The 26,302-nt window shown below is 46.9% G+C and overlaps 1 protein-coding gene and 1 pseudogene across 14 annotated transcripts in view; both read right to left on the bottom strand.

The window, feature by feature from the left end:
- BAZ2B (bromodomain adjacent to zinc finger domain 2B) overlaps positions 1-26,302 on the bottom strand; it is a 1,380,234-nt gene that overhangs the window by 1,120,525 nt on the left and 233,407 nt on the right. For all 14 annotated transcript variants that reach the window (XM_086956655.1, XM_086956643.1, XM_086956644.1 and 11 more), the window contains exon 3: positions 21,268-21,420. In XM_086956655.1, the coding sequence (XP_086812781.1) occupies positions 21,268-21,418 (151 nt within the window). In that variant the 5' untranslated portion in view covers positions 21,419-21,420. The remainder of the gene's footprint in view (positions 1-21,267; positions 21,421-26,302) is intronic.
- LOC147731558 (small ribosomal subunit protein uS7 pseudogene) lies at positions 25,012-25,636 on the bottom strand (annotated as a pseudogene).

Genomic DNA, 26,302 nt, shown 5'->3' with positions numbered 1-26,302 from the left:
GTCTTGAGGTGAGAGTATATGTCAAGTACATGCTATTCACAGATCTCCCGCACATGCTTTCGACTTAGAAATGTGTTAATTGATTTCATTCATAACAACAGCTGTATGACTACTTTTTCCTGCAACGTAATGCACATTCTCGGACACATCAATCCAAGGAATATCGACACTCTCCAACAATGATGTGTATGTCTATTTCAACCTGTGTCTCTGCAATTCTACAAAGTCTATCCCACCATCTCCCGCACATTTAACTCTTTGCATTTACCAGAGATTTGCTCTAGTAGGACCCCCATCTAAGGATGACTATCACACCAAAGCAATATCGTCTTGCACATGTAGAAGCGCAGGTGCCTCTGAACGCCAATCAGCTGTATAACCGGATCCGTGCTAACAGGTAATATGTCCCAGGGTGTCAGCCCCCCACTTCTGTATGCAGGAACAAGGTCTCCCACTTATCTCGGGCCCACCTACCCGTGCATACCAGCCATATAAATTCAGACCTGTGTGTCATAAAGTACTGAGTCATCGACCACATTGATTTAGTGAGGAATATAGAGGGACCTGAACAATACCACCATTTTCAGAATAGAAATGCAACCTATCAGAGAAAGTCGTACATGGTCCATTGCATTGATGATGCTAAAAATGTATTCAGGGCCTCAACGTGATTTCTCTACCACCATATACTCATGTACTGACATATCTCCCTCTAGATATCAGATTTTATTCACCCACTATCTAAAGCCCAAATTGCCACTTATCTCCGCAGTTTGGTCAGTTAACAATATCAACTCAGACTTGCCCTTAAATTATGCTCACTTCAGAGGACAGGCCGAAACTTGTTATTGCGTCCACAAGAAGGTGCAGTTTAATCTAGTGTTTTAAAAAAAGCAGAATATGATCTTTATACATGTTTGGCAACAACGTATGAACGGTAAACCTAAACTTCCGGTGTAGGTGTTACTCGCTTAAAAGGCACGCATGTGGTTCTATGTCTATGGCCCAAAATTATATATTTTACCTTAGTCATGCACACTCTTGCTGCAGATTGTGATACCTCACTAGAGAGAAGAACAAAACCTCAACCCTCCCTTATATATATGTTTGGGTGTAACTCCAAGATAAAACCTAGACAAAAAAAGTACAAAAAATATTTATTTGGAGGAGCCAACATCCTAACGACAGAATTCTTTTTTAGTCTTTTTTTTATTACTTGCTTTCGTCGTTAATAAAACATGTACAAAAACCATCATAACTGATAATTGATCGATATACAACATTGCTTTCAAATTGTTTTTTGTGTGATACATAGGTATATATAAAGCCCACCACCTAACCATCAATAACACTCACATCACATAGTAGATCAATTATACCTACTTGGTTCTCACACATACAAAACATCAAACTAAAAAACAAAGGAAGTTTGTCAGAGTAACTCATACTAGATCAAGTTACATAGGCTATAATTAATTATTTTTAGACAGCTGAACAGAGATAAAAATGTTATTCTGTGATAGATAATTTTGCAAAGGTCGATACATGTGTAATTTTAAACTTCCATTAGTCAAGCAACAATACTGTTTCTATTTGTCCAGCAGAGTAGCGCCGTTTATATTTGTATTAAGAAGGCAACAATGTTTTCCATATGCTCAGACCAGTAGTGCCTTTCAATCCAGCAGAATAGTGATTGTGATACATCAGCCAGATCTGCAATAGGATTCACGATAGGAAGCATTACCCTATCCCTACCCTTCATGCACTTGAAACTGATACAGCCATACCACAGAATCAAATACCTTTTCGTCAACTAATTTCCGCAGCACAACACTAATATCCAGATCAACCAAAAACAACTGAAACAACAGCTGCATGGCACATCATGGTTGTCTGTGGTGCACATTAAACGTTATAAATTGTGTGTTCTAATGTTGCCTCCAGAGGTTGGGCCTACATATTTTGCCAGCCAGAAGGAATTGATTAAGGATTACCTAGATGGGATACACTGCTTTGTAGGACAGATGAAAAAAAAAAACCTCACAAAGGAATAATCAGCTACCTCCCTTGATGAGATGGCTAAGGGCAAGACTTCAAGACTAGGTATAGTCATTGGATGTCCTATGGATAAGTTGCTCGTAGTATGCAAAGAGACACTGGTGAGAATGCATGTTCCAGAGTCTATGAGGGAACAGCTCTAAACCCATATCAAGACTCCATAGATTGTAAGTCTTTTTAGGCTGTGATCTAATGGAGACAGAAAACTAAGCAACGCAATTGCTGGTAGATTATTCAAGGACCTACTGCACATGATTTGCTCACATATTTCTCCCTGATGATGTGCCACAGAGGAATACAACCATTAATCTGAAAAGATTAGGTTGTGTCCCATATTTCTTGAGATTCAGTAGAGCTAAGTAAACTTCAGTGACGTGGAAATTGAAAATGGCTATGTCAATTTTGGTTGGGATTATTCATGTGCGGTGCTAAGGAAGTTTAACTTTAGCACAGGTTTTGTGAGAGGGAGCACCTTGCAATTACTTTAAAAGGGACATGTTTCAATGTAGAATAGAGATGCAGGATGCCACGAATGTATTTTCCTTGTATACAGATAACAAGATAGTAGTTTTTTTAATTAACTGTACAGTTAATTAAAATCTTTACAGTAAAAATAGAAATACAGAGAACAATAAAAAATTATTTTGCTTGTTTTAAAAAAGGTGTACGTCTGTAGTAGTTAAAAGATTGGTATAAAAAAAGAACCGAATAAGGGAGAAGGGTACAGCACCCCCAGTCTTAGTCCCATTTAATTGGCCTTTCCCAGCCTTGTAGGCTTAGGAATAAGTCTTTACTTTCTTTCATAGGGGGGCGTATAGGTGGCACAGTCAAAAACACTACGTAACAAGTTCACTTCAACTCTGATCCGTTGCATTTGGGGTCAACTTCCTGAAAGACAAAAATGCCCTGTTGTGGGTTTTTAGTGCTAGTCTAATTTGGTGAACAAATTTCGCCAGTCTTGCTAGTGTCATAGTGGTGGTAGTTGACAAACACAGGGCTGATGCTTCCGAGCATGTTGTTATGCTCTGATTAAGGCAGATCGGGCACAGCAGTCTCCGGCGATCGTTCTTGAAATAAGGACAGCAGCAGAGTAGGTGCAGCTAGGATTCCCTTTTATATGTACATAGCCTACAGGATGTAGAGTCCCCTCTTTGGGCGCAAGCGGGGTTGAAATCTACTATCCCGAGTGTGATTAGCCTCATGGTTAGTATTTTAGTTCGTGCCTGTGTTGAAATAGCCTCGCTTAGATATGGTTGTGCTTTGCCCACTGAGTATGACTTGTTTAGCGGTTCCAAAGTAGAGCTTTGACGAAGGGAGATTTCATATACTTGTTTGTTAATGGCTCTCTTCCAAACATTCAGCGGGATATCCTGCTGTGTGAGATTTTCTTCCACTAATTTAAGAGTTTTGGTTGCTTTTACCAGCCTAGTGTGCCATGTCGATACTGGGTCTTCAAAAATAGATCTCAAGTGCTGATTTAAGGAGTTAGCCGGGGCCTTTAATACCCTTAGATACAACTTGATAAGCTCCCCCTGGTTGATCACATCTGGCCTTGCTAGGCCAAGCTCCAGTCTCAGCCTGGTTCTTCTTGCAGACCTTGGTATATGTTACACCGACTTGCAAGCCTCGACTTGGGCGGAATTGAGAAGGGCGTCCAGCTTCCCAGGGAAGGCCAAGTGTCCGTAAGAGATTGCAGGAAGAAGCTTTGCTCTTAAAGCTATCAGTATTGGACTTGCAGAGGGGCTGATGAGGTTCTGACTTAGTTGTCTTAGCAAATGTGTTACCTTGTTGGCTTTCGAGGCCAACATTGAGGTGGATATTTGCTTTGGCCCGTTACGAGAACCAAACCCCCAGGTAGTTATAAGAGGCCACAGAGCATTTCCCAGCTGCCACTGTGTTTGCCGTTTCTGATGGTAGGATCCGAAGATAATCACCTTAGTTTTTCCTTTGTTGACTGTCATGCTATTGGCGGTGTTAAAGCTGTTTAGGGCTGTTAAAGCTCTTTGTAGGCCTATCTTTGTGTGATCCATTATGGATGTATCATCGGCATACTGTAAAACTAGTAGCCTCAGTCTTCCTAGTCTGGGGGCTGCTAGACTGGCGCTTTTTAGGGACTCACCCAAATCCGCGGTATATAGATTAAATAGGATGAGGGCGAGCCTGCACCCCTGCTTCAGCCCATTTGCTGTGGCTATTTTGCGAGTGATAGTACGAGTGCTTGTTTTAACCCGCACCCAAGTGGCCTCATATAGTGACCTAATTGCCTTCAAAAGTTTTGGTGGAATCCCCCACTTTTCTAATTTCTACCATAGGCGTTTTCTGTCCACTTTGTCGAATGCTGTGCTGTAGTCCACAAAGCAGCAGAATAGTGGGGGGTGGTTCTTCGAGGTTGCCTTGGCTGAGAGATGTGCTAACGCCAGGACATTATCCATTGTAGATGCCTTAGACCTAAAGCCAGTCTGATACGTAGGTATTATATTTTCCTCTTCTGCCCATTTTTCTAGATCGCTGAGTAGTAGGTGTGCATATGCCTTGGCCTCCAAGTCGAGCAGGGCGATGAGTCTATAGTTCGAAGGCTCTGAGCGTTCACCTTTTTTAAAGATTGGAAACAGTATAGAACCCCTCCAAGAGTCGCGGATTGTAGCGGTCAGGTAGGTGTGGGCGAACAGCGGAGTTAAGAGTGTCACCCAGAGCTCTAATTCCTGTTTAAAGACCGGCCCTGGTATCCCGTTGCGCCCCGGCGCACCATCATTCCTTATTCGCTTGATGGTGTTGATGACCTGTCTGATGTTTGTCCAGGTTGGTGTCATATCATCAACATCGGTCGGGGAGCTGCTACCATTTGGGATGTGGCCTGGGCTTAGGATGGCTGCTTCAGACTGGGGGCAGAGCTGGTGGAAGTCCTCATTTGGCTCCGCCTTGTCCGTTGACGAGAGTTCAGTGCTGGGGACTGTTTCGTACAGCTGTTTCACATGTTGGATCCAATCTTTTTCAGCTACCCCATTCTCTCTCGTTGGACCTCGGTTGCTCAGCTGATTGATGAATCTCCAGAGTCGTGCGGGGTTCTTTTGTTTGAGGGGGGGAGAAAACTTTTAGACATTTGCTTTCCATGTCAGTTTTTTTTATGTTCCCATAGCTTCTTCCTTAGGGCAGGCCTCAGTTCCGATATTGATGGCCCTACTGTTTGGCAGCCCCCTTTTTTCTTTGCTGCGCGAGCCTTGCTCAGGAGTCGTTTAAGTTCCCGTACGTGCTGAGGGCAGGTGTTCCGATTCTTGGGAGGCCCTTTTGTAATTGAGTTTTGTGGTATGGAATTGCCAAGTTTGTTTTGTATATCCACAATAATTTGCTCCCATCCTGTTGTAGGGGAATCAAATGCCAGCGGATTCCCTTGCTGTATCTGACCAAGCCATGATTGAAGTTTCCCCTCTGTCTTATCTGTCCACTTAATTCTCCGCAGGACGGTGTGTGTCTCCTCCCCGCTTGACTCCCCAATAGGTTGGTAGAGGGTGGCGGCCGGTATGACCAGCTGGAATGAAGCTCTTAATGGTCTGTGGTCGCTATCCTGACGGTTCACAACTTCAAAGTCAGTCTTTCTATCCGCCAGTATTCCACTTATCAAGATGTAATCGATTCTGGACACGTTCCGAAAAGTGAGCTGTGGCTGCCATGCGCTCGAGCGAGATGGTTTCTGAACGTGGGTTGATGTCAGTTTGTAGCTAAGGAAAAGGTCACGCAGGGGGCCGCCCTTCCTGATCCTTGTGGAAGGGTTTCCAAATTGTCTAGATCTTTTAGATTGAAGTCCCCTGCTAAAATGACCTGGTGTATTTAGTATTTATTTACCAAGTCCTCCAGATTTGATGCCAGCGCCTCCACCTGGTCTTTCATTATGGTCTGTGCGGGGTTAATGTAGCAGTTTAATACTAGCAAATGGATTGGATGCTTAGTGACGCTTAGACCCCTTATCTGTAGCGCTTGTAGACCGAGAGAATTCATGTTGTTGGTAGTAGCAACGAGGGCACACTCGTGTTTTATAAAAATTGATAGTCTACCTGCTGGACGACCGAAGATGTTCCTTTTCGTTGCTGGTACATGGGATTCATAATACTCGGCCAGAGGGGTGGAGGACAGAGCCCAGGTTTCTTGGAGGCAAATTAGGTCTCCGCAATCCAGGTACTGCTTCAGGTTTTCATTGTTGCAGATCTTGCTAATCCCTGCTATATTCCAGGAGATTACAGTTAATTGTGGCTTCGCAGTGGTGTCGAGCCTGACGTCCCCACTGGGGGGGCAGACTTTTGTAGCGGCTAGGAGTGCTGTGACCTCCTGCTTCCTTGACCCTTTTGTTCAGGGGTGGGGGAGATGTTGTGGATGACTCGTTGATTGTTTTCACATAGGATTCTAATTCCTGCAAGTGCCCTTTGGCCCGTCTGACTTCTGTTTGGAGAGCCCAAACTGGTTGTCCCTTTTAGGAACGATCGAGTGGCCTTTCTCCTGCTGTCTAGGATCAGGACAAGTGGATATTTTGGAGGTGATTATATCTGGACTTCGATGCCCCACTCCACGAGTAGGATGGAGTTTTGCTCGATAGCTTGCCATGTTTCTTTATTCTTCAATCCCACCATGGTGGAGTATCCGTGTGTGTCCCCTTTCAAACTCGCGAATTGCACCCATTCTATGTCCTCTGATTGTGTCTTGTCCAGAGTGTCCAGGTGTTTGAAGAGGCGTAGGAGGTTACCCCGGGTCAGGATATCGTGGCGTCCTGCGCTTGAAAATCTTGGAGTAACAACCACCTCATAGACGGCTGCAAGAGCGCTCAGGTATTTCTCCCCAGCTCCTTTTTTTTGTCACTGTTTCTACTGGAGTGGGCACTGACCTGTAACTGCCTAGGAGGATTGAGGGCGAGCTTCCTGGCCGCCTCTTGGTTTGGTCGTCGTTGGTCCTAATTGGTTGCTGGGGGCTTGTTTGAGGTTGATGCAGATTGGCTGCTTGTGGAACTGATATCGGAGGGGTTGGCTGTGAGGGCCGGCTTGGCACTAGTAGGCCTGCTCCTGCCGTTGGCTGGTCTACCATTGGGGTAGTTTGCATTACTGGTGGCTTTTCACCCTTTGGGCTAGGGGAGCTTGATGGTGTGGGTTGTTTGTGTTGCTTTCCCTTTGATGGGCAGTCCGGGGGAGTCCTTTTGACCCAGTTTTTATCTGTGAATATAGGATACAGCTGGGTTGCTTTTGCTTTTATCGCCTCCTTCGATGGTGGGTGCATGAGCTTCAGTAGTTGTGGTTGTCTCAATTTTAGCTTTAACTTTTTCTGATGGGGGGTTCTGCGTGTCTGTTGTACCTGACGAGTCTTCCGGCCTAGCTGTTCCAATGTCGTCGCTATCCCTATAATTTGGGCTTTGGACTGTTATGGGTTCTGGTGAACTGCTAACTGACTTGATGGTCGTGTGCTCTATGCTTTTGCTGTTGTCAGCTGTGTCATTCTTCCCCGTTGGGGCCCAAAGTGTCTGTGTCACCTTCGGGGTGTGGCTGTTGTGCTTTGCCCGCTCTTCTTTGTTGTTTGACGTTGGTGCCACGGTTCTCCCTTTTGCTATTTCCATTATTTCAGCTAGTGCCTCAGGCAGAGAAGTCCGCTTCTCGATGAGGTCTGAGCAGCGGCAAGAGCAGGCCCCCCCAGTTGGGAAGCTCGTACTGGGGGATCCTATTAGCCAAAGCTTCCACCTTGAAGCTTATATCTGATAATCGCCCAGCTATTGCCTGGAGGAGGTCTATCTGTAATTCCATCTTCGTGGATTGCCACAGGAGGGCTTTGTTGGTGGTACTGTTTGTCTCCAACTGAGATGGGTTGTCTGTAGTTGTATCTGTACTGCTATTGCGGGCGGGGTTCTCAGCTTTCGTTTTGTGGGCCTAAAGAGATTCTTGGGGCCACGATGGAATGGGGGTTAGGTCGAGGGTTCTTTCGATCTTTTGTTCGAGGTTATAAAGAAAGGAACCTGTGACCTCCCCAACGGCTGGCAGCACTGAAACAGGGGAATCCGGATGGGGAATGTTAAATTAAGATTCTTGAACTCATGTTCATGCTCGTGCTCGGAGATGCTTAGACCCGGATTCTGAGAAGATGGGCCGGGTGCTTTTGACTGGTGAATTTGCACTATTGTAGTTGCAGTGGGGCGGCTTTCAGTAGGGACTGTAGCTGTGGTCATGTCGTTTGTAAAGAACTAGTTACTTACCTGTACACTATGGTTCTCCAGTATTATCTTTCATAGATTCACATGCTTGCATCTTCCCCGTCGTCATGGTGGGAGTCTCCCGGTAAATAATAACCATAGCAGTAGAAGAAAAAAACTGCCTGAAACCATAGAGTAGTGAAACTAGAGGGAAACCTCTCCCGCTCATTATGTGGCCCAAACTACAGCCAATCAGCAGCCAGCCCCAGCCTACACCATTCCCAGCAGAGCCACCATACCTCAGATTTCCTACCTCCCAAGAGTGAGCTATGCAGGAAAAAACCAGAGATAAAAGGAGGTCTACCTAATGGAAACGGGGAGGCGGGCGGGCGCATGTGAATCTATGAAAGATAATACTGGAGAACCATAGTGTACAGGTAACTAGTTCTTTCTCCAGTATTCAATCTTTCATAGATTCACATGCTTGTATCAGAGTAGATAGCAGTTCTTGTAGTTAGAGCGTTTCTAAGCTAGACCCCTTTCCTATCTCGGGGCTGTGTGCCATAAATTGCTTCTATTAAAAAGAACTTAATACAAATCCAAAGGCATGATCATTAAAACTCTGCCATTATAATCATTAGCGTAAAGAGAAAAAACATATCATATAGAAAAAACATTAGCAGAATACAATTCATAAACATGTACCTTATTTAAAGAGATGCCGCAGAACTGCCTGTCCCACTGCTGCATCTGCTTTCCATTCCGTGTCCAGACAGTAATGTTTGGTGAATGTATGAGCAGTCGACCAGGTTGCTGCTCTACATATGTCTGGAAGGGGTACTCCTGCTAGCAATGCAGAAGACGTCGCCATTTTCCGTGTATCATGGGCACGGACTTTCCTGTCGAGAGGCCTTCCTGCTTTCTCATGACAGAAAACAATAGCGGATGCAATCCATCTGGAAATGGAGGAACGTGACAGGGCCAGACCCTTTCTGGACCCCGAGTAGGCGACAAACAGTTGGTTTGATTTGCGAAAAAATTTAGTCTTTTCAATGTAAAATTTTAGGCATCCGCCAATATCTAAAGTATGAAGAGCTTTTTCAGCGGCTGAGGAAGGATTTTTAAAATATGTAGGCAGGATCACAGGTTCATTTAGATGAAAATAAGAGGGTATCTTAGGCACAAATTTAGGGTTAGTTCTTAGCATCACCTTATCCGGCCTGAATTGAATGAAGGGGTCCAAAATAGAAAAAGCTTGGATCTCGCTCACTCTTCTGGCTGATGTGAGCGCCAGCAGTAGTGCTACCTTCCATGACAAGAATTGCAATTCCGATTTGTGTATGGGCTCGAACGGGGCTTTCATAAGCTGTGACAAGACTGTGTTAAGCTGCCATGAAGGTGGAGGACGCTAAACAGGAGGAAACTTCCTGAACAACCCTTTCAAGAATTCCTTGATTAGTCTGTTAGACCACAAAGATGGGCATCCTGGGGATCTTCTGTATCTGGAAATTGCTGCTAGATGGACCTTAATGGATGAGTGCGCCAGTCCTGATCTGGCTAAATGCAGTAAATAAGGGAGAATTTTCTCAACAGAGGACGTCAAGGGATGCACTGTATTAGCAACGCACCAACTACAGAATCGCTTCCATTTTGCAGTATATGTCTTGTTAATAGACAGCGCTGCGGAACTTTGTAATATTTCACGACATTCCGGAGAGATATCTAGAGATTGGAATTCGTGCTCAAAAGGTTCCAAGCGGACAATTTCAGAGAGGTCAATTGCGGATGAAGTACTTGGCCTCTGTTCATGGAAATCAAGTCCCTGGTTATTGGGAGCTGTATTCTTGGTTCCACTGACAATTCCAGAAGCTCCGTACACCAAAACTGCCTCGGCCAGGCTGGGGCTATCAGTATTATTTGGCAAGGTTCTGATCTCATTTTCCTCAGTAATCTGGGAATTAGGGGAAAGGGAGGAAAGGCATAGGCAAACATCCCTGTCCATCGGAGGTGAAGAGCATTTCCCCTCGAATCCTGTTGAGGGAACCTGCTGGCATAATGTTTGCATTTCTTGTTGCTCTGAGTTGCAAACAAGTCCAGACTTGGCTTGCCCCATACTTTGAAAATCCGATTCAGCTGGACCTGACATAGTTCCCACTCGTGGCAAATGTCGGATGACCTGCTTAACAGGTCCGCTTTTGTGTTGTCTACCCCTGGAACATGTTCCACTTGCAGTGTTATGTTTTGACACAATAGCCATTTCCAAATTCTTTGTGCCAGAATCAACAAGGTTTTTGATCTTGTTCCACCCTGCTTGCGCAGGTAAAACATTGTTGTTGTGCTGTCTGTCCGCACCAAGACCGATGAACCCTGGATCCTGGGAAGGAAAGCCTGAAGGCCCAGGAAGACGGCCTTTAATTCTAAGAGATTGATGTGAAGCTTCGCCTCTTGAGGAGACCAAAGGCCTTGAATCTCTAGGTCTTGCAGATGCGCACCCCAACCCCGTAATGAAGCGTCTGACGTCATGTCGTAGCTTGGTGATTGAGGTTCGAATGACAGGCCCTTCGTTAGGTTGCTCCTGATACCCCACCATGACATTGCACGTTTGATCTGACAGGTTAAGACCAGCTTGTCGTCGAAGGAACCCAGGGCTTGGACCCATTGTTTGTCCAGGGCTTCTTGCAGCGGTCTCATCTGTAAACGGCAGTTGGGGATCAGTGGAATACAAGAGGACATCATCCCCAGTAATGACTTGAATATTCTGATGGAAGTGAACTTTTTTGTTGCCAGAGAAGCAGTCAGATTCTGGATTTTTGTTACCCTTTCTTCTGAAGGGTAAGCCGTCATTTCCTGTGTTTTCAAGATTGCTCCTAGGAATTGGAGAGCACAAGTCGGAATAAAAAATGATTTTTCTTTGTTTATCCGAAGGCCTAGCCTTTGGAAGAGATCCGTGCAGGTCCGTAGAGATCTCTGCGTTGATTGGAACGATGGCCCTTTCACTTACCAGTCGTCTAGGTATGGGAAAACCTGTAGACCTTGCTGCCTTAAATGCGCCGCTATAGGAGCCATGCATTTTGTGAAAACTCTGGGGGCAGACTTCAGGCCGAAAGGCAAAACTCTGAACTGGTAATGGCGCCCCGCCACCATGAATCGCAGATACTTCTTGTGCTTTTTGTGTATCGGAATGTGGAAGTATGCCTCCAGCAGGTCTAGAGAGACCATGTAGTCTCCTTTGCGGAGCAGTAGCAGAATTTCCTGCAAGGACAGCATACGGAAAGAAATCTTCTTTATGTAGGTGTTCAGATCTCTGAGGTCCAGCACCTGTCTCCATTTTGATGATTGCCTTTTCCTTATAAGGAAGAAGTGTGAATAAAAACCTGTTCCCCGCTGGTCTGATGGGACTTCCTCTATCGCTCCTTTTAGTATGAGTGATAAGACCTCTGCTTTGAGAGCCGCAAGGTGCTGATGAACTCTGCAGAGAGGTGGACGATTTGGAGGCCTTTGCGAGAATTCCAGGGTGTGACCCTGTGTAATGATGTCTAATACCCATCTGTCCGATGTTATGGACTGCCAATGCGGGAGAAACTGAGAGAGGTAGTGGAACTGGTCGATCTGAAGCGGTAATGGAGGCGCCTGTCGAACATCACTGTCTGCGACCAGAGTCTTGCTTCCCTCTGGCGGCGGACTTTCTTCTCCCTTGTTGTTGGAAGGAAGTGTTTGAGGACCGATACTGCTGGTTGGAGGAGTACTGACGGTAACCCTGTTGGTTGTAAGGTTGGTACCGATTAGATTGGTATGAAGAACGTTGCTGCTGAAAGTGTCCTCTGGAACCTCGGCCGCGAAAGGACTGATAACGGCCTTGTTGCAATGAACCCAAGGATCTAGCAGTATCGGTATCTGCTTTTATCCCCTTTAACGCCTCGTCGATCTGCTTGCCAAAGAGGCTTTCTCCATCAAATGGCATGTCCAATATTCTTGCCTGGACCTCCGGTCGAAAAGACGTTGCCTTGAGCCAGCCTTGCCTCCGCAGGGTTACCGCCCCAGCCATCTAGCAAAAGGCTATAGATGCTATGTCCATTGCCACGTCTATGGACTCCGACGCTGCTCTGGCTCCATCCTGCAGAATGGTAGTCGCCTCCTCTTTCTTGTCCTCCGGGAGGTGTGACAGGAAAGGCGCAATGTCAGACCACATCTGCCTATTGAACCGACTCAAAAGAGCCATTGCGTTGGCAGCTTTGATGGAAGCAGCTGCCATGACTGCAAAGCGTTTACCAATGCCGTCCATTTTCTTGCCCTCCTTATCAGGGGGCGCCACACATGTTGCCGTCGGGTTCTTAGAGCGCTTCTGCGCTGCTTGAGTCACGACCGAGTCCGGTCGAGGATGACCAATAAGACATGCTGGAGCCTTCTCTACAGCACGATACTTCTTATCCAGCCTGGGTATGGATGCTGGGACTGAGGCTGGATTCTTCATCAGTTTGAGTCCTTCATCCCAGATATGTTCAATCATTGGAATGGCTCTTACCGACTTCCTGGAGGACTCCTTAAAGTCGTAAAGGAAACAATCGCTTTCCTTGACTGGCATAGCAAGCTTTAATCTTTTAGCCGCTTTTTCCATCAAGTCATGAAAACTGGCTATGTCCTCTGGTGGAGAGCTTGATTGAGGCAAAGGTGACACCGGGGACGTCGGAGCAATATATTGGTCCCATTCATCTCCAACTTCCTCATCCTGAGGAATTTCCCCTTCCTCCTCCTGCTCATCCCGATCGGACTCATTTAAGTCATCACGAATCGTAATAACCTTTTGGACCTCTGTCCGAGGAGGAGGAGGCAGCTGAGCCAGAGGTGTCTCCTTAACAGATTGAGAGACATTCTCTGAGGCCGCGGAAGCATTATCTTCTGGAAAGCGACGATAATAGCTGTCTATCATACTTCTCAGGTCAGATATCAAAGAGATAGGCACCGACATTGCCTCTTCTCTCGCAGGCGTATCCACTTCCTCCTCATCATCATCATAGTGATAAGCCTGGTGAAATGACTCGTATCTCATCTGGCCCTTGACCGGCCGGTCGGTAAAAGCGAAGTGCTCCTGGGCCTCCTGGTGGTCTTCCTCATCAGACTCCTGATGTTTAATATGGAGTTGCGAAGGACTGTAAGCAACACCAAAGGATCCTTCCTCCTCTGACTCCTGGCAATCCAGAATAGTGGAAGGCAGCAGAGGTGAAATCTTTGGCGTGGAAAACTCCCCTTTCTTGCTCGTCAACACCCCCGTCGACAGAGCAATCCTCTTTATGGAAATATAAGTTGACGTTATCTTAGTTGGAGATGGCATCGTCGACGATTTTTTCGTCGTCGACTGGGTCGTCGACGGAGCCGTCAACGGAACAATCATCCGCATCGTCGACGGGATGCTCGTCGGCGAAGCTCTCGCCGTCGAAGCAGGTCTGGCACTCACCGTCGACGGAGTCGTCGTTGTCGTCGACGAAGCGGTCGTCGTCGAGACTGTCGTCGTCGTCGATGGAATGGTCGTCGTCGTCGACAGCCTCATCGGCGATCTGACTGGAATCTCAGCCGATTTCATCGACGGAAGCGACGGAAGCGACGACGGAGCCTTCTTTTCTGAGGAAGGCTTAAGAGGAGTTGGAGGGAGTGAAGTAGAAGGTTCACCTTCCTTAGTTTTAACTGCTTTTTGCTTCCTCACCTCTCCCTTTTCCTCAGAGGACCCTCTTTTTAGCTTTTTAGAAGTGTGTCCCTTGGCTTCTCCTTCAGACTCCGAGTCTTGAACTTTCCTTCTCTGAAGCCATAATAAGAGGCGCGCTTCTCTATCCTTCAGAGTTTTGGCAGAGAAGGTCCGGCAATACTTGCAGTCCTTAGGGATATGCTTTGGGTACAGACAGTACAAGCACTCCTTGTGAGGATCCTCAGAAAATAATCTGGCCTTGCCACAGGATCTGCAAGCTCTGAAAAGGCTCTTCTTGGAGCTTTCAGACATCCTGAATGAAATAATCCTTAACAAGAAAAGAGAACAGTACCTGACTTCCAACTGAAAAAAGGTCAAAAGTTCAGTGAAGAGAGAATAAACTGAGCAGAGCTCAGGGAGACTCCTTCTCACACGAAGGCGGTTGGAAATCTGAGGTATGGTGGCTCTGCTGGGAATGGTGTAGGCTGGGGCTGGCTGCTGATTGGCTGTAGTTTGGACCACATAATGAGGGGGAGAGGTTTCCCTCTGGTTTCACTACTCTATGGTTTCAGGCAGTTTTTTTCTTCTACTGCTATGGTTATTATTTACCGGGAGACTCCCACCAGGACGACGGGCAAGATACAAGCATGTGAATCTATGAAAGATTGAATACTGGAGAATGACCTGCATCTCATCTGTGGACTGAGGGGGAGAGCTGGCCCATTGTTGTCCTACTATTGGCTTTGAGTGTGGATTTGAGTGTGCACTGGCCTGTTCCTGGACGGCCCTGGGATCCTCACAGAGGGGCGTCTCAGCTTCAAGGGTGCAATTGGAGTAAGGCAAGCGCCCGCTGTGAATGTGTGTGCTGCTGTCTTGAGCCAGGTCTGGGGTGCCAGGAGAAGTGGTCTGGTCGGAGCCGTGATTGCTATTTTGGAGATCCCTTTTCTTGAAAAAGTGTGTGATCGTTCCTCTTTGATCTACCTCTTGTGGCCTTTCGTTTGGGCTGACAGTTAGTGATTTACTTCTTGTCATCCGGAATGTCTTGCTGGTCGGTGATTGGGTCACGGGACTTTTTTCCAGAGACGTCGCCTGACGGCCCTTCTTTTTAACCCCCATGACCAAGTGTCCTCCTGGTATTTGCCTTACCGTTGATGAACAGCGTTGCTCTGGGATTTTGCCTTCGCTGTGGTATGGCCTTGCCTTGCCACGATGGAATAAAACAGCTGAGGTGGCGTGTGATCGTGTGGTCGTGGAGGTGAGATTTAGGCAGTCTTTTGAGCAGAGTCTAGGTATATCCAGTCTGTAACCAATCTGTTTAAATGTTCATCGATTGAAACACTGTTAAACTGCAGTTGTCGCAATAATGGCAGGCTGCGGGGTAATTGAGGTGGTAGTGGCTGTGAAAATGGCAATGGAAATGGAAATGGTGTTTGTCGCCTGCCAAGCTGGGTGTAGGTTGAGGGTTGGCAAAACCCTTTCGCGGTCGTTCCTGGACGGTCTCTCCAGCGCCGTTCGCTCCTTCACTTCTTGCTCCTTAAGCGTGGGTGGAGCGACCGCGTGAGCCCAGCCGCTTGGCTGCCGTCCGCTTCCCTCCTCCGTGAGGCTCGGTGGATTGAGGGCAGACTGACGGTTGGCTATGGCAGGGGCTGAGGTAGGAGCAATGCAGGCAGGAGCTCGACGGCCTTCTAGCCACTGGTTGCTGGTCAGTGCCCGGCCAGTATTGTGGCATCCGCTGTGACTCTCACTGCAGCAGCTATGACTCTCACTGCAGCGGTGCAGCAACCCTCACCCCCTGCTCTCCGTGCTCGTGCTGTGCGCTGCAGCTGCAACTGTTCAGGGGGGAGACACCGGGAGAGGAGGTAGGGAGCAGAAACGCTGAGCACAGCCACAGCTCCTACTACAGCTGCTCTCACCTCCTACGGATGTAGCGGCTCCCGCAGCGGCTCTTCGTGTTCCGTGTTCGGTGCTCGATGCTCCGTGCTCTGCTCACGCCGCGCTTTGGCTTTTCTTGGGAGGGGAGAGGAGGAGGCAGGGAGGTGGGGAGGGATCACCTCTGAGACGTGGAGACTTCTCCCCGAAACACAGCTAAAACACAACCCTGCAGAAACTCAGCTCCGCTTCGCCGTCCCACCTCTCTCTCGCTCCGACTCTCTGGTACAGGCTCTCTCCACTCCCACTGGATCCTGTAGTGCGCTTCTGGCTGCAGTATGAGCTATGCGAGGCGATACACGGCAAGGCGAGGCGAGGCAGGCAGGGCTGTGGGGCTGCGCTCTCTCTCCTCGCTCTCCTCTCTCCTCTTCCCGCCCGCCTCTGCCTTCACCTCTTGCCGCTGATCACCTCTCCTCCGCCGCTAGTGACCGCCGCCGCTCTAGATGCAGGATGCTAGATGCCGGGTGCCAGGGGGCCGCTACCGCTGTTCCGCCCCTGCTTGGGCTAGCTTGGGCTAACTTGGACTCGGGCTCCGCGGGCTCCTCACGGCTCCTCACAGTTTGTCCACACCTGCGGCTTCAAGATAGTATATTTTAAAAGTCCTGTGGATACTGTGCCATGTATGCTGACCATACTGAAGAATTTTGGGTCATGTCTGGGCTTCATATTATGCCTTCTGCCTTTAGCAGCAATGGTTGCGGTGCATTATAGCGCTACACAAATTGAGAGGCAACTAGTGTACTAAATCGTTTAGGGATCAGGACTGCTCACTCATGGTTATCCTTAATGTATGAAGGCTACTGGAAGGGATGTGAAGATGTATACCAATTTTGATCTTCACTACTGTTCTCCGTAACCGAGAGTGCAGTTTTCACTAAACTGATTATCTGTGGTGTGACTATTGACAACAGTGATGGAAATTTATGGCTGGGGTTAACTACCAACTAATATTCTGGAACCAGAGTCCTTCTGGTTGCAACCCTGGACAATGTTAACACTGAAGATTAAACCTACTTAACTCCAGCAGAACATATGCCATGACCTTCTTTAGGTTTGAGAACAGATCTGTACTGAGGTAATATGCGATTGCCCACACTGTGTTGTGCAGCCTTGACTGCTGAACAGCTATGGTTATTTTGTTGTTTAACCCAACACACTTACTTTAGGTGGAAAACTGCAAAAACATTTTCCAGAATTTAGAAGGAGTAATGTTTTACACTGCTGTTAGAGACAATTTGATTCAGCAGTATGTCCACTGCAGACAGAAATAAGTACAGTTGGAGACCAACCTTAAGTCTATTTGATGAGACAAAACTCTTCCTTTGACCAGTTATGTGCCTTAAATGGGTATTCATCTTTTTCAGTAAGATTGCCACGAAAGAGGACCTACCACCTGCAAGCCTAAGAACTCGAGTTTGCAGTTGTGAAATCAGACAACTTTGATTTTCCTTAGGAATGCTGATGGCAGGAGGCTCTAACTCTAAATCAAGCAAATGTAAAAGCTGGAGGGTATTCCGGCATATTCCCTTTTCCGACTTCAATCTGATCCGACATTAACCATTTAGAACACAATATTGCGGATGAGGAATTGCATATAGCTGCATAAAAACCACAAACAATGCTCTCAAGTTATTTATTTTCAATAATGATGAAGGGAGAGCACAACTGCACACTGTCATGCTTTTGGGAGGATTGAAACTCTGTAAGGCTTTTGGTACTCAACCTTTTTTGTGCAACCTAACTTAGGCATATTACACTCTTTGCCTTCTTTGAAAGCAAAGCAAAATCATATGACTTCGAAAGGAATTCATTTGCTAGCACTTGATTTTCTCAATTGAGTGCTAATATGAACTACAGGTCTTCCAGAAGCCTGCAGAAGTGGAAATTACATTTTAAGCTTTGGCTCAAAAATAATATTCAATGGATTGCGCAACCTTACAGTCAGAAGAGGAATCCTAATTATTCAATTTGCAATGTGAGGAAAAATATAATTGAAGGGTGGAAAAGGGGAAAAAATGTCTACTTGGCTTGAACTTTGGTGCTAAACGAGCCAGCAGATGATTACGGGTAAAAAGTTTCAGGCTGAGTTTGTCTGACCGTCAGGTTCATGGTCACAGAAGTAAGGAAAGAATTTGAGAAACAACATCTTAAGCATGTTACATTCTCAGGGCACAGTATAGAAAAATTAGAATGTGTAAAGATAAAGGGGCTTTACAAATACAGAGTAACCACCAGCGACCAACAATACCGATAGTTGATAGTCCTGACAGCTTTACCAGGTGCTAGTCTCAGAAACCATCCCTCACTGCATAAACAGTGATAATTGGGGGAGGGATTCCCCTTCCTGTCCCTAAACAGGAGGAGGGGAGGTGAACACCAGCTTGACTTTTGGTACTTGCAGCACTCTATGCAGGCATGGTGGACCATGTCCTAGCAGCATACTCTACAGGGATGAAACACATGGAATCAATTAGTAGCCCGTGAAGACCCAACGCCATGCCTCCGAATTTCCCAGATGTTTCACCTGGGAGGGTAAATACTGATCGGTCCTCTATAAGGGTATACCTATCTAACAGGGTAAGACCTTCTTCTACAAGGATAAGATCTTCATGACTATCTCAAATCCTGGTGCACAGATACCTGCTCTTATATCCTTGACTGACTCCTTTTTGCCTCTCTACGGATACAAGATAAACTGTTAGAAATGCTAGGTAATATCAATGTCTCAATCCACAACCAAGGTCTGAGTCACTGGCTAGTCCCGGAGATGGGTTCCCAAGGGCTTGCAGTATCTTTGAGGGGCTCCTTGAAGGGATGATTGCGAACATTCTACTCTGACTGACAAGATTAGGACAGAATTTGGGAAGCAGTCTTAGCTTCAACTCGCTCTTCAGTGAAATGTGAACGCAGTCAAGATCATGGTCATCCTGAGATACAATTACATTTTCGTGATGCTACCCACTGTTGCGAGGAAACCGATTCTAGACCGTATGGACTCAAAAATGAAGTATTACACCTGAAAAAGCGAGGTACCAAGACAGATGCCTGCCAAAGTGCACACCACAAGTGCTCTGGAGGCCTACATTGCCCCCACATGGGATCTTATTATCTGGCCCATCATCTTTCACAACTGATCCACCTGGACCCGGCAACTCCAGACAGTTTCTTTGGATGGGTGCGGGAGAACAATGAGTTTGACATGCTAGGCCTTTTAAAATGCAACTAACTATACATTTTCACACTAGCACGGCTAAGACAAGGAAATGATTACAGTGAAAGAAGACTATGGGAAGCTTACTAATGAGATAGTCTACTGCTGATGAGACAATTCAATGGGTTAAGCCAGCAGCAGTGACTGAAGTCTTAGTGAAACTTGAAGGTCATGTGCTACAACCCTGGTATTGCGGACATACTTTCACGCTTACGAGATAGTTAGACTCAATACTGTATTGGGAAATAGCAGGAACTATTTAAATGGCAATATAATGGTCAAACTGTAGTAAAAAAGAGTAATTATAAAACAATTTTATTGCATACTATGCGATTGCTGAATGTAAAGTGCTTGTACATTCCAAGGTTTCATTAAGCGCTTTAGTAGGCAACATACATAGGCAAAATGAAATGCTATTAACTTGCTTCACAAGCCGCGTTTTCAATGTTCATCGTAAGCGAAAGTAGTTTCAAATCAACCCTCAGATTGCCTGGGATTCAGTTCCAAAGTTTAGGATCACAAAGAAAAAAATCTGCCCCCCAGCGCTAGTTTTGGTCGCTTTAGCCACTCAAGAGTATTGTTGGAGGAGGGGAAGCGGAGATTCTCGTCATCTCTCCACCCATTTGGCAAAAACCTCAGAAGCGTGAACTTGCTAAGCCTTAAAAACAATGCAAGGAGCCTTAATTGAGTCCTTTCTATTATGGGAGCCCATGCAATCTGACCAACTACGAACATAAAGATGTAAATCTTGGGATTTTAAAATCAACCTAGCGGCTGCATTTTGTACCACTTGCAGTGTTTTTGAGAGGAACAAAGGCAGACAGAGATAATGGATGTTGGCATAATCCAGCATATACATAATGGCAGCAATAGGAGCCTTTTTCAATCTCCTGTTAAAAAGGGAAACCATTTCATCAAAATTCCCAAGTGATAGAAACCAGCAGAACAACTGATGTCTGAATAACTAAAGTTTGAGAGAAATCTATTTTGACTTCTTATTTTCACAACCTGAGAAGGGGTAGGGCATGTTTCCGATTCACTTGGCCAAAACATGGCCTGCCAGAGGCCTACCTTTCCATTGATTACACAGATTTTCTTTGTATTTAAATTATTAAAATGGAGGGGCGATAGGTTAACAAAATCGAACAAGCAATGCAGTTAAAAGATGGTTCTACCAACAACAGTCCAGAATCCTGAACATTGCTCCATGGGCGAACTGTAGAGGAAGTGATTTTCCTGAACTATCTTGGCTACGCTGCCTTCCATTTGTTGTGAGTTCTATTTTGATTATCAATTGTAAACCTTTGGGATAATCAATATAAGATCAACAATTGAAGACTTAGTTAACCAAGTCTCTGATAATAAAACATCATTGAAGTTATGAACAAGTATGTCAAACAAGTTCTCCTTGTGTTTATTAAGAGACTGGATGTTTAAGTGTGACAATTAATAATATTTGGATGTATACTTTTAGTAGCAGCCAGGTTCTCGGTGGCTTTTCTAATATGATATCAATAGGTCTTTGATGCTACTTCAAACTTGCCAGGTCATTTAAACAATGCAAGGTTGGTCTCGTTCAGGCCCGGACAGGCACAAATGGGCTTTCCTTTGATGAGCCCACTGCATGAACGCACTTTGACCATGTTTAAATAGCCAATTGGACCACGCACATACTCGGGAGTTGTAGCTTTAGAACTAGAGCACTGACCTCATGTGGCTGCGCAATGGCAACTATTACACAGGGGTAACGGTAAAAGAATACGTTCCCACCCACTACCATTGTGGCAGCAAAGAGAATACAGCGTAGATTAAACAAACACGGTATCTTTAAAAACAGAATATCTAACAACCAAAGGCAGTATTATCAACTGTGTCCTACCAGACTGAAAGGCCGATGTGATTTGCCCAGGTTTAAATAAACAATATAGGCTGCATGCATGCATGATCTGAATGGTAGCTCTCGAGATGGAGCCCTAACCTCCAGTGACTATACAATGGCCGCCTGTTACACACAGGTAACGGTCAAAGAGTATGTCTCCTGGCGTTGAATGGTAACAACAAAAAGGATTTGGGGTAAATTCAAACATAGGTATCAATAAAAACAGAATATTAACAAACAAAGCCAGTATGAGCAACTGTGCCCTAATAAGCATCTCTTTCACGATAGCAGAAGACTCGATATCCTAAAATGTACACACCAACGAATTATTAATATCTGGTAGTTGAACTACTTACCACAGCTCGTGATTGGTGAGCTAAGAGATGTCCCACCAGAAGAAAGACTTCCTTTAGGAACGACTGAAGCTACAGAAGTGGCAGAAAATGTAGGAGACGAAGAAGGAATAACAGGAGAGGCTTGTGATGTTATCCTCTCACCTGACTCCATACCTGCAAGAACAATTAAGTGGTTATACGTTTACAATGCAAACATTTGGAACAGATCTGATATCACAATGTACTTCCTTAACTGGCATACTGGTGTCAGCCAATTAATCTAGAAAAGAAGCATTTTGATAGTTAAAAATATCAACATCAGAACATTTGGTAGAGATGCAAATTTGTAAACAAAAGTTTGGATACGGAGTTCACCGACTAAACGCACTTGGGTTTGTAACGGAAAATGAGTTTATTTGCTACAGAGCTTTAGTAGATGCCCCAAGGCTCAATAGATACCAAATCTAAAAATCCTGGTTTGCTAAATGATGGGTGTCTTTGTTGTGAAATGAACAAAACTAATTTGATTCAACACTAATCAACTTGAAGATGTAGCAGTACAATAGCATGTGAACATGCTTACATATATTTAAAGCCAAACAAAAATACACTCCTCCCTGGTAGTAGTCACAGTCACCCATGCCGTAACGCTACAGTTCCATTCAGTGGAAGTGATGCCCAGCTTCATTCCTTTCAGCTGTTCAAGCAGGTATTCTAATATACATCAATAAAGGCAGATTTAATTCCCTCCACTACATTACCCTTGGCCTGTAACTTTGCCATGCCTACAATCGCACAAAATGCCTATATGGCCTACTGCTAATACCATTACTTAATTCGTGTGACTTAATGTCACACTTGTAACTTGAAATTCCTCAAATGATGCCATTACTGCCATTACGCCATGTAGCTTAATTACAACGCAGCTCACAACGAAATTATAGAGTGGAAGCACAGGAACCACAAAACTAATCCCCAGGCGTCAGACTAGATCCGGAAATGTTTTGGTACCAGTACCACTGTGCACTGGTAGGTGGCGTCATTCAGCTCCATGTGGACGATGCCATATGGACCTGAATGACGCCACCTACCGGTGCATAGGAGTACTGCTCACGAAACATTTCCGGATCTAGTCTGACGCACACAGTGCCTATGTAGGCACCACCCTAGCGTACTAAAGTCCATTTCTTTTTGCAACTTTCCAAGCCAAAAGCGCATAGCCACGAAGAGCACTGACCACTGGTGTGTTAGAACTAGGGCCCTTAAAAGGGAAGAAACCCTACTCTGAAATTCATTTGCAGAGTCGGGAGGATGAGTGGGTCTGTAAGGAATCTGCAGCTAGTTAGCCTCTACCAGATAAGTGTAGGAGAGTAGGGTCTGCAATCCTATGATCACCCGGACTTTTTGCTTTTGTTTCACTGGTTTACGACTTTCTCGGGCTGTGGGCCTGCCAATCAGACCCACAGCCTAGCTGTTCTCTCGCTAAATTGATATGTGTACCTTAGGTGCATTACCCAATTAGAACTGGGCCACCCTGTCAGACCCTGTAACTCGGGGCATCGGTGTACCCAGGGCCTACCAGGGGCTGAAGCATGTACTATGCCACCCCTGGATGGCCATCTAAATCTGACACAACTGGCTGCACGACAGCTGGGGCCATGTGGCGTACTCGCCCGTTGCTGTAGGTGTAGTATCCCTATACCTAACCTTAAAATGGACACCCGAGTTCCTCTCAGTCACTCCTATGGCAGGCCTTGACAATCCTGAAGGCAGAGTGCATGGAACCGTGTGAATTGGGCTCTGGCACGAGCCGAGCCCGGTTGCAGCTTGCGGAACCAAGACCCAATGGCTGTTCCATGATAACGCGTATCATATCGATAACTTCGGTATCGCGTTATCAAGACATGTCGAGTAAGGTGTCATACGAATCGGGCTGCTGCCCCCTCACCAATTCTGGCGACGGGGTTAGCATTCCGCCCTTCTAGAGGGACACGACATGTACGTAACTGTGAACCCCGGCTAAAGTTAACTGAAGCCTCAGCTCCACAAAATGGACGCTGCCACCACAGACACGAGTCTGACCTCCTGCTGCTGGGAGTCCTTCCAGCGAGGAGAGCTTGGACAAAGGGTTTCCTGTCAAGGGCGGTGTTCGCACCGTCCCAGACAGGGTTTGTGTATTCTGGGTAGGTAGGGCTTTGCAAGAAGGTGACTGCGGAGTGGCACCCTGGTGCTCACTACGCATCTGCCGGCTAGAACCAGTTCCAGGGGCGCGCAGCCCCTGACCTGGGGAAAGTCCAGCAGGGGGAGAGGGGTGTAACTACCCCCCTTCCTGGTCCCACCCTTAGGGCAGGACCTAGTCATGTACCCACCCCTTTCTTTAGGATAAAGGCCGGAGCGGGGACCCTTCCAAATTAGATCATCTTTGAATCAAGAATACTTTCTACGAAAGGACTTCGAGACTCTTCTCAAGATTTCTCCCTTGTGGCTAAGGAGTAGTCACCCTGCACCAGCGGGCACCATCTAAGAACTCTGCGGTTTGCTGCAAGTCCTTCCTCAAGGATCCGACGGCCCAGCTCGACGAGAACCGGCTTCCCTGGCACCTCTGACCTCTACCCACGTCGTCAGCTCAGCTGAGATCTGTGGGTGCGACGAGACCTCGAGGGACCGGCCATCATCAAAACCTGCACGCTTTCTTAATCAGCACGACCATCGAAGCAATTCTCTGGTGAGTGCTCTGGGGTCCGAGAAGCCTCGACCCTGAGCAGCTCCAGCACCGAAGTGCAGTCTCCCAGCATCTCCACGATCTGCGTGGGGCCCTTCTGCTCGCTGCTCAGCACGTTGTCTGGTCACTAGCCGCTGGCTTGTGCCCTTCTTTGACGACATCCGACAACCAACGCTGCTGGTCTGGTTGCTCCAGATCGGCCCTTGCTCCCTTTTCCGAGAGGAGCACCCCGGACCCTCCTGGTCCACTCAAGACGCCATTTTAGGCCCACCACGTGGCCCTGAAATCTGCCAAGGCTTGTTGCCCCAATCCTGGGCCCAGCGACGCTGACAGCATCAACCTTCGTTGGACAGCTCGCACCTCCATCTTGGTCGCCGACAACGCCTCCTGGTCCGTGAGACTGCAGAGCCTAGCGTCGCCCACTCACCTAGTCGAGGTGACGGCCATCCGGTGCCTTCCTGGTACCCTCTGACTACTGGCTAGTAGTACGAACTTGGTCCCCTCTGCTTTCAGGTATCAACGATCACTGATCCAGGCTTGGATCTCTACGAACTATTCATCACTGGTCGCCGGCCAGCAACTCCTTTTCTTCCGGCTCCTGGCTCGTCAGCGAAGACCCCGACGCCTGTAAGACTTGGGCAGCCGCAGCCCTCGTGGCTAGGTAACTTCGGCATTTCGGTGCCTGTATAGCCTCCTTACTCTAGGGTCCCGAGTCCCTCGCTTCCGACTTGCCTTATCGGGTCCGCCCGAGACCACTAAACTTTCCGTGCCCTCGGCACTTGTTTTAATTGTGCACTTGAAGTATTTTCTGAGAGCTTTTGTTCTGTGCTTAGTACCCTGTCCTCATAAAGAGTACAGGGCTGTTGTGATTCTAATAAATATACTGTTTATTTTCATAACACTGGTGTGGTGTCCTTTCACTGGGTGTTCAAGGGGTATGTGATGGTATAACAGCTGGCTTAACACGCCCTCTAGAGTTTAGCCCGAAGACTGCTCGTATCCACGCTACTAGGATAGCTGGTCTAAGGTTGACTTACAACCAATCACCATAAGGGTCGTTCCAGCTCATCTTTTTTCTTGATGGCGTAGGAGTTGGAGGAACCCTTAGCAGCATTGATCAGTTCATCAGCCACACACTCTGCAATGATTTTAATGTTTCGGAAAGCCGCTTCACGAGCCCCTGTGCACAGGAGCCATATTGCCTGATTGACACGACGTAGGGGCGACATCCACAGCCTGTCTCCTCACAGTACCAGCACGGCCAATACGCGTGGAGTCTTCTCCGGGGCCACAGTTGAGGATAGCATTCACCAGGACCAGGAGAGGATTCTCTCCTGTCAGGAGGCGGATGATCTCGAAGGCTTGTTTTACAATGCGCACCGTCATCAGTTTCTTGCCATTGTTCCGACCATGCATCATCATTGAGTCAGTGAGACACTCCACGATTGGGCACTGGGCCTTGCGGAAACGCTTGGCTGCATAGCGGCCAGAGCTGTGGGGAAGGTACTTGGCATACTTCTCCTTGACGGCAATGAAATCCTCTAAGGAGATGTTGTTGATCTGAACATCTTCTCTGCTCCATTTTCCAAAGAGCATAATTTTGGGAGTCTCTGCACCAGCCGGTGCTACCTCCCATTCGGTCATGCCGGCGGGCGGTACGGACTCCATGATTGTGGCGGTGTTGACGCTTCAGGGTGCTGAGTGGGAAAGAGCTGCGAAGCAGATTTTGATGCAGAGCCTTCCCTGGTTTGGCTCCAACGTACCCCACAAAGAGTTGATTATCCACCCGGAACTCTTTTGTGTGGTCAAGGAACAACGTCAACACTCTTTTTGGGTCCAGCTAATTTAGCCTCTCCTCTTCTTTAGAGGGGTGAGGCGGAGTGTCAAAGGTAGGCAAAGTGATGGTCTGGCCTCCATAAAAGGGCTTACCACCTTAGGTAGAAAGAATACTTTAGAGAGAAGCAGTGGTGTAACAAAACTTGAAGGGGACCCCCGGAAAAAGTACATGCAGGAGGCCCTTAATGCTCCGGACCCATCCAAAGCTTTCTGGCGAGGGGCCTGCCAGTGCTGAAGGGGGACAACGAAGCTCGGGGGTGCCCAAGCAGTGCAGGGGCTCTTGTTAAGCCACTGGTTGGAGAAAGACCAGCTTGTCTGGGTGGCTGGTAAGGTACAGAGGCTGTAATGACAGTGCCTGTGGCTCACTCATCCTCGTGAGCAGACTTTTTCACCACTGGACAAAGGGGTCTAAAGCCACACCCTGCCCTCTTTGCTGCAATGCCACATGGCAGTGGTGGTGTCCCTGAATACCTGTACCAGCCTCTGAATGAAGAAATA

Source organism: Lissotriton vulgaris, chromosome 2_1 (assembly GCF_964263255.1).
Source record: "Lissotriton vulgaris chromosome 2_1, aLisVul1.2, whole genome shotgun sequence".
In the NCBI taxonomy this organism is placed as follows: Eukaryota; Metazoa; Chordata; class Amphibia; order Caudata; family Salamandridae; genus Lissotriton; species Lissotriton vulgaris.
The sequence above is the reverse complement of the archived record's forward strand: the minus strand, read 5'-3'. Positions and strand labels throughout refer to the sequence as shown.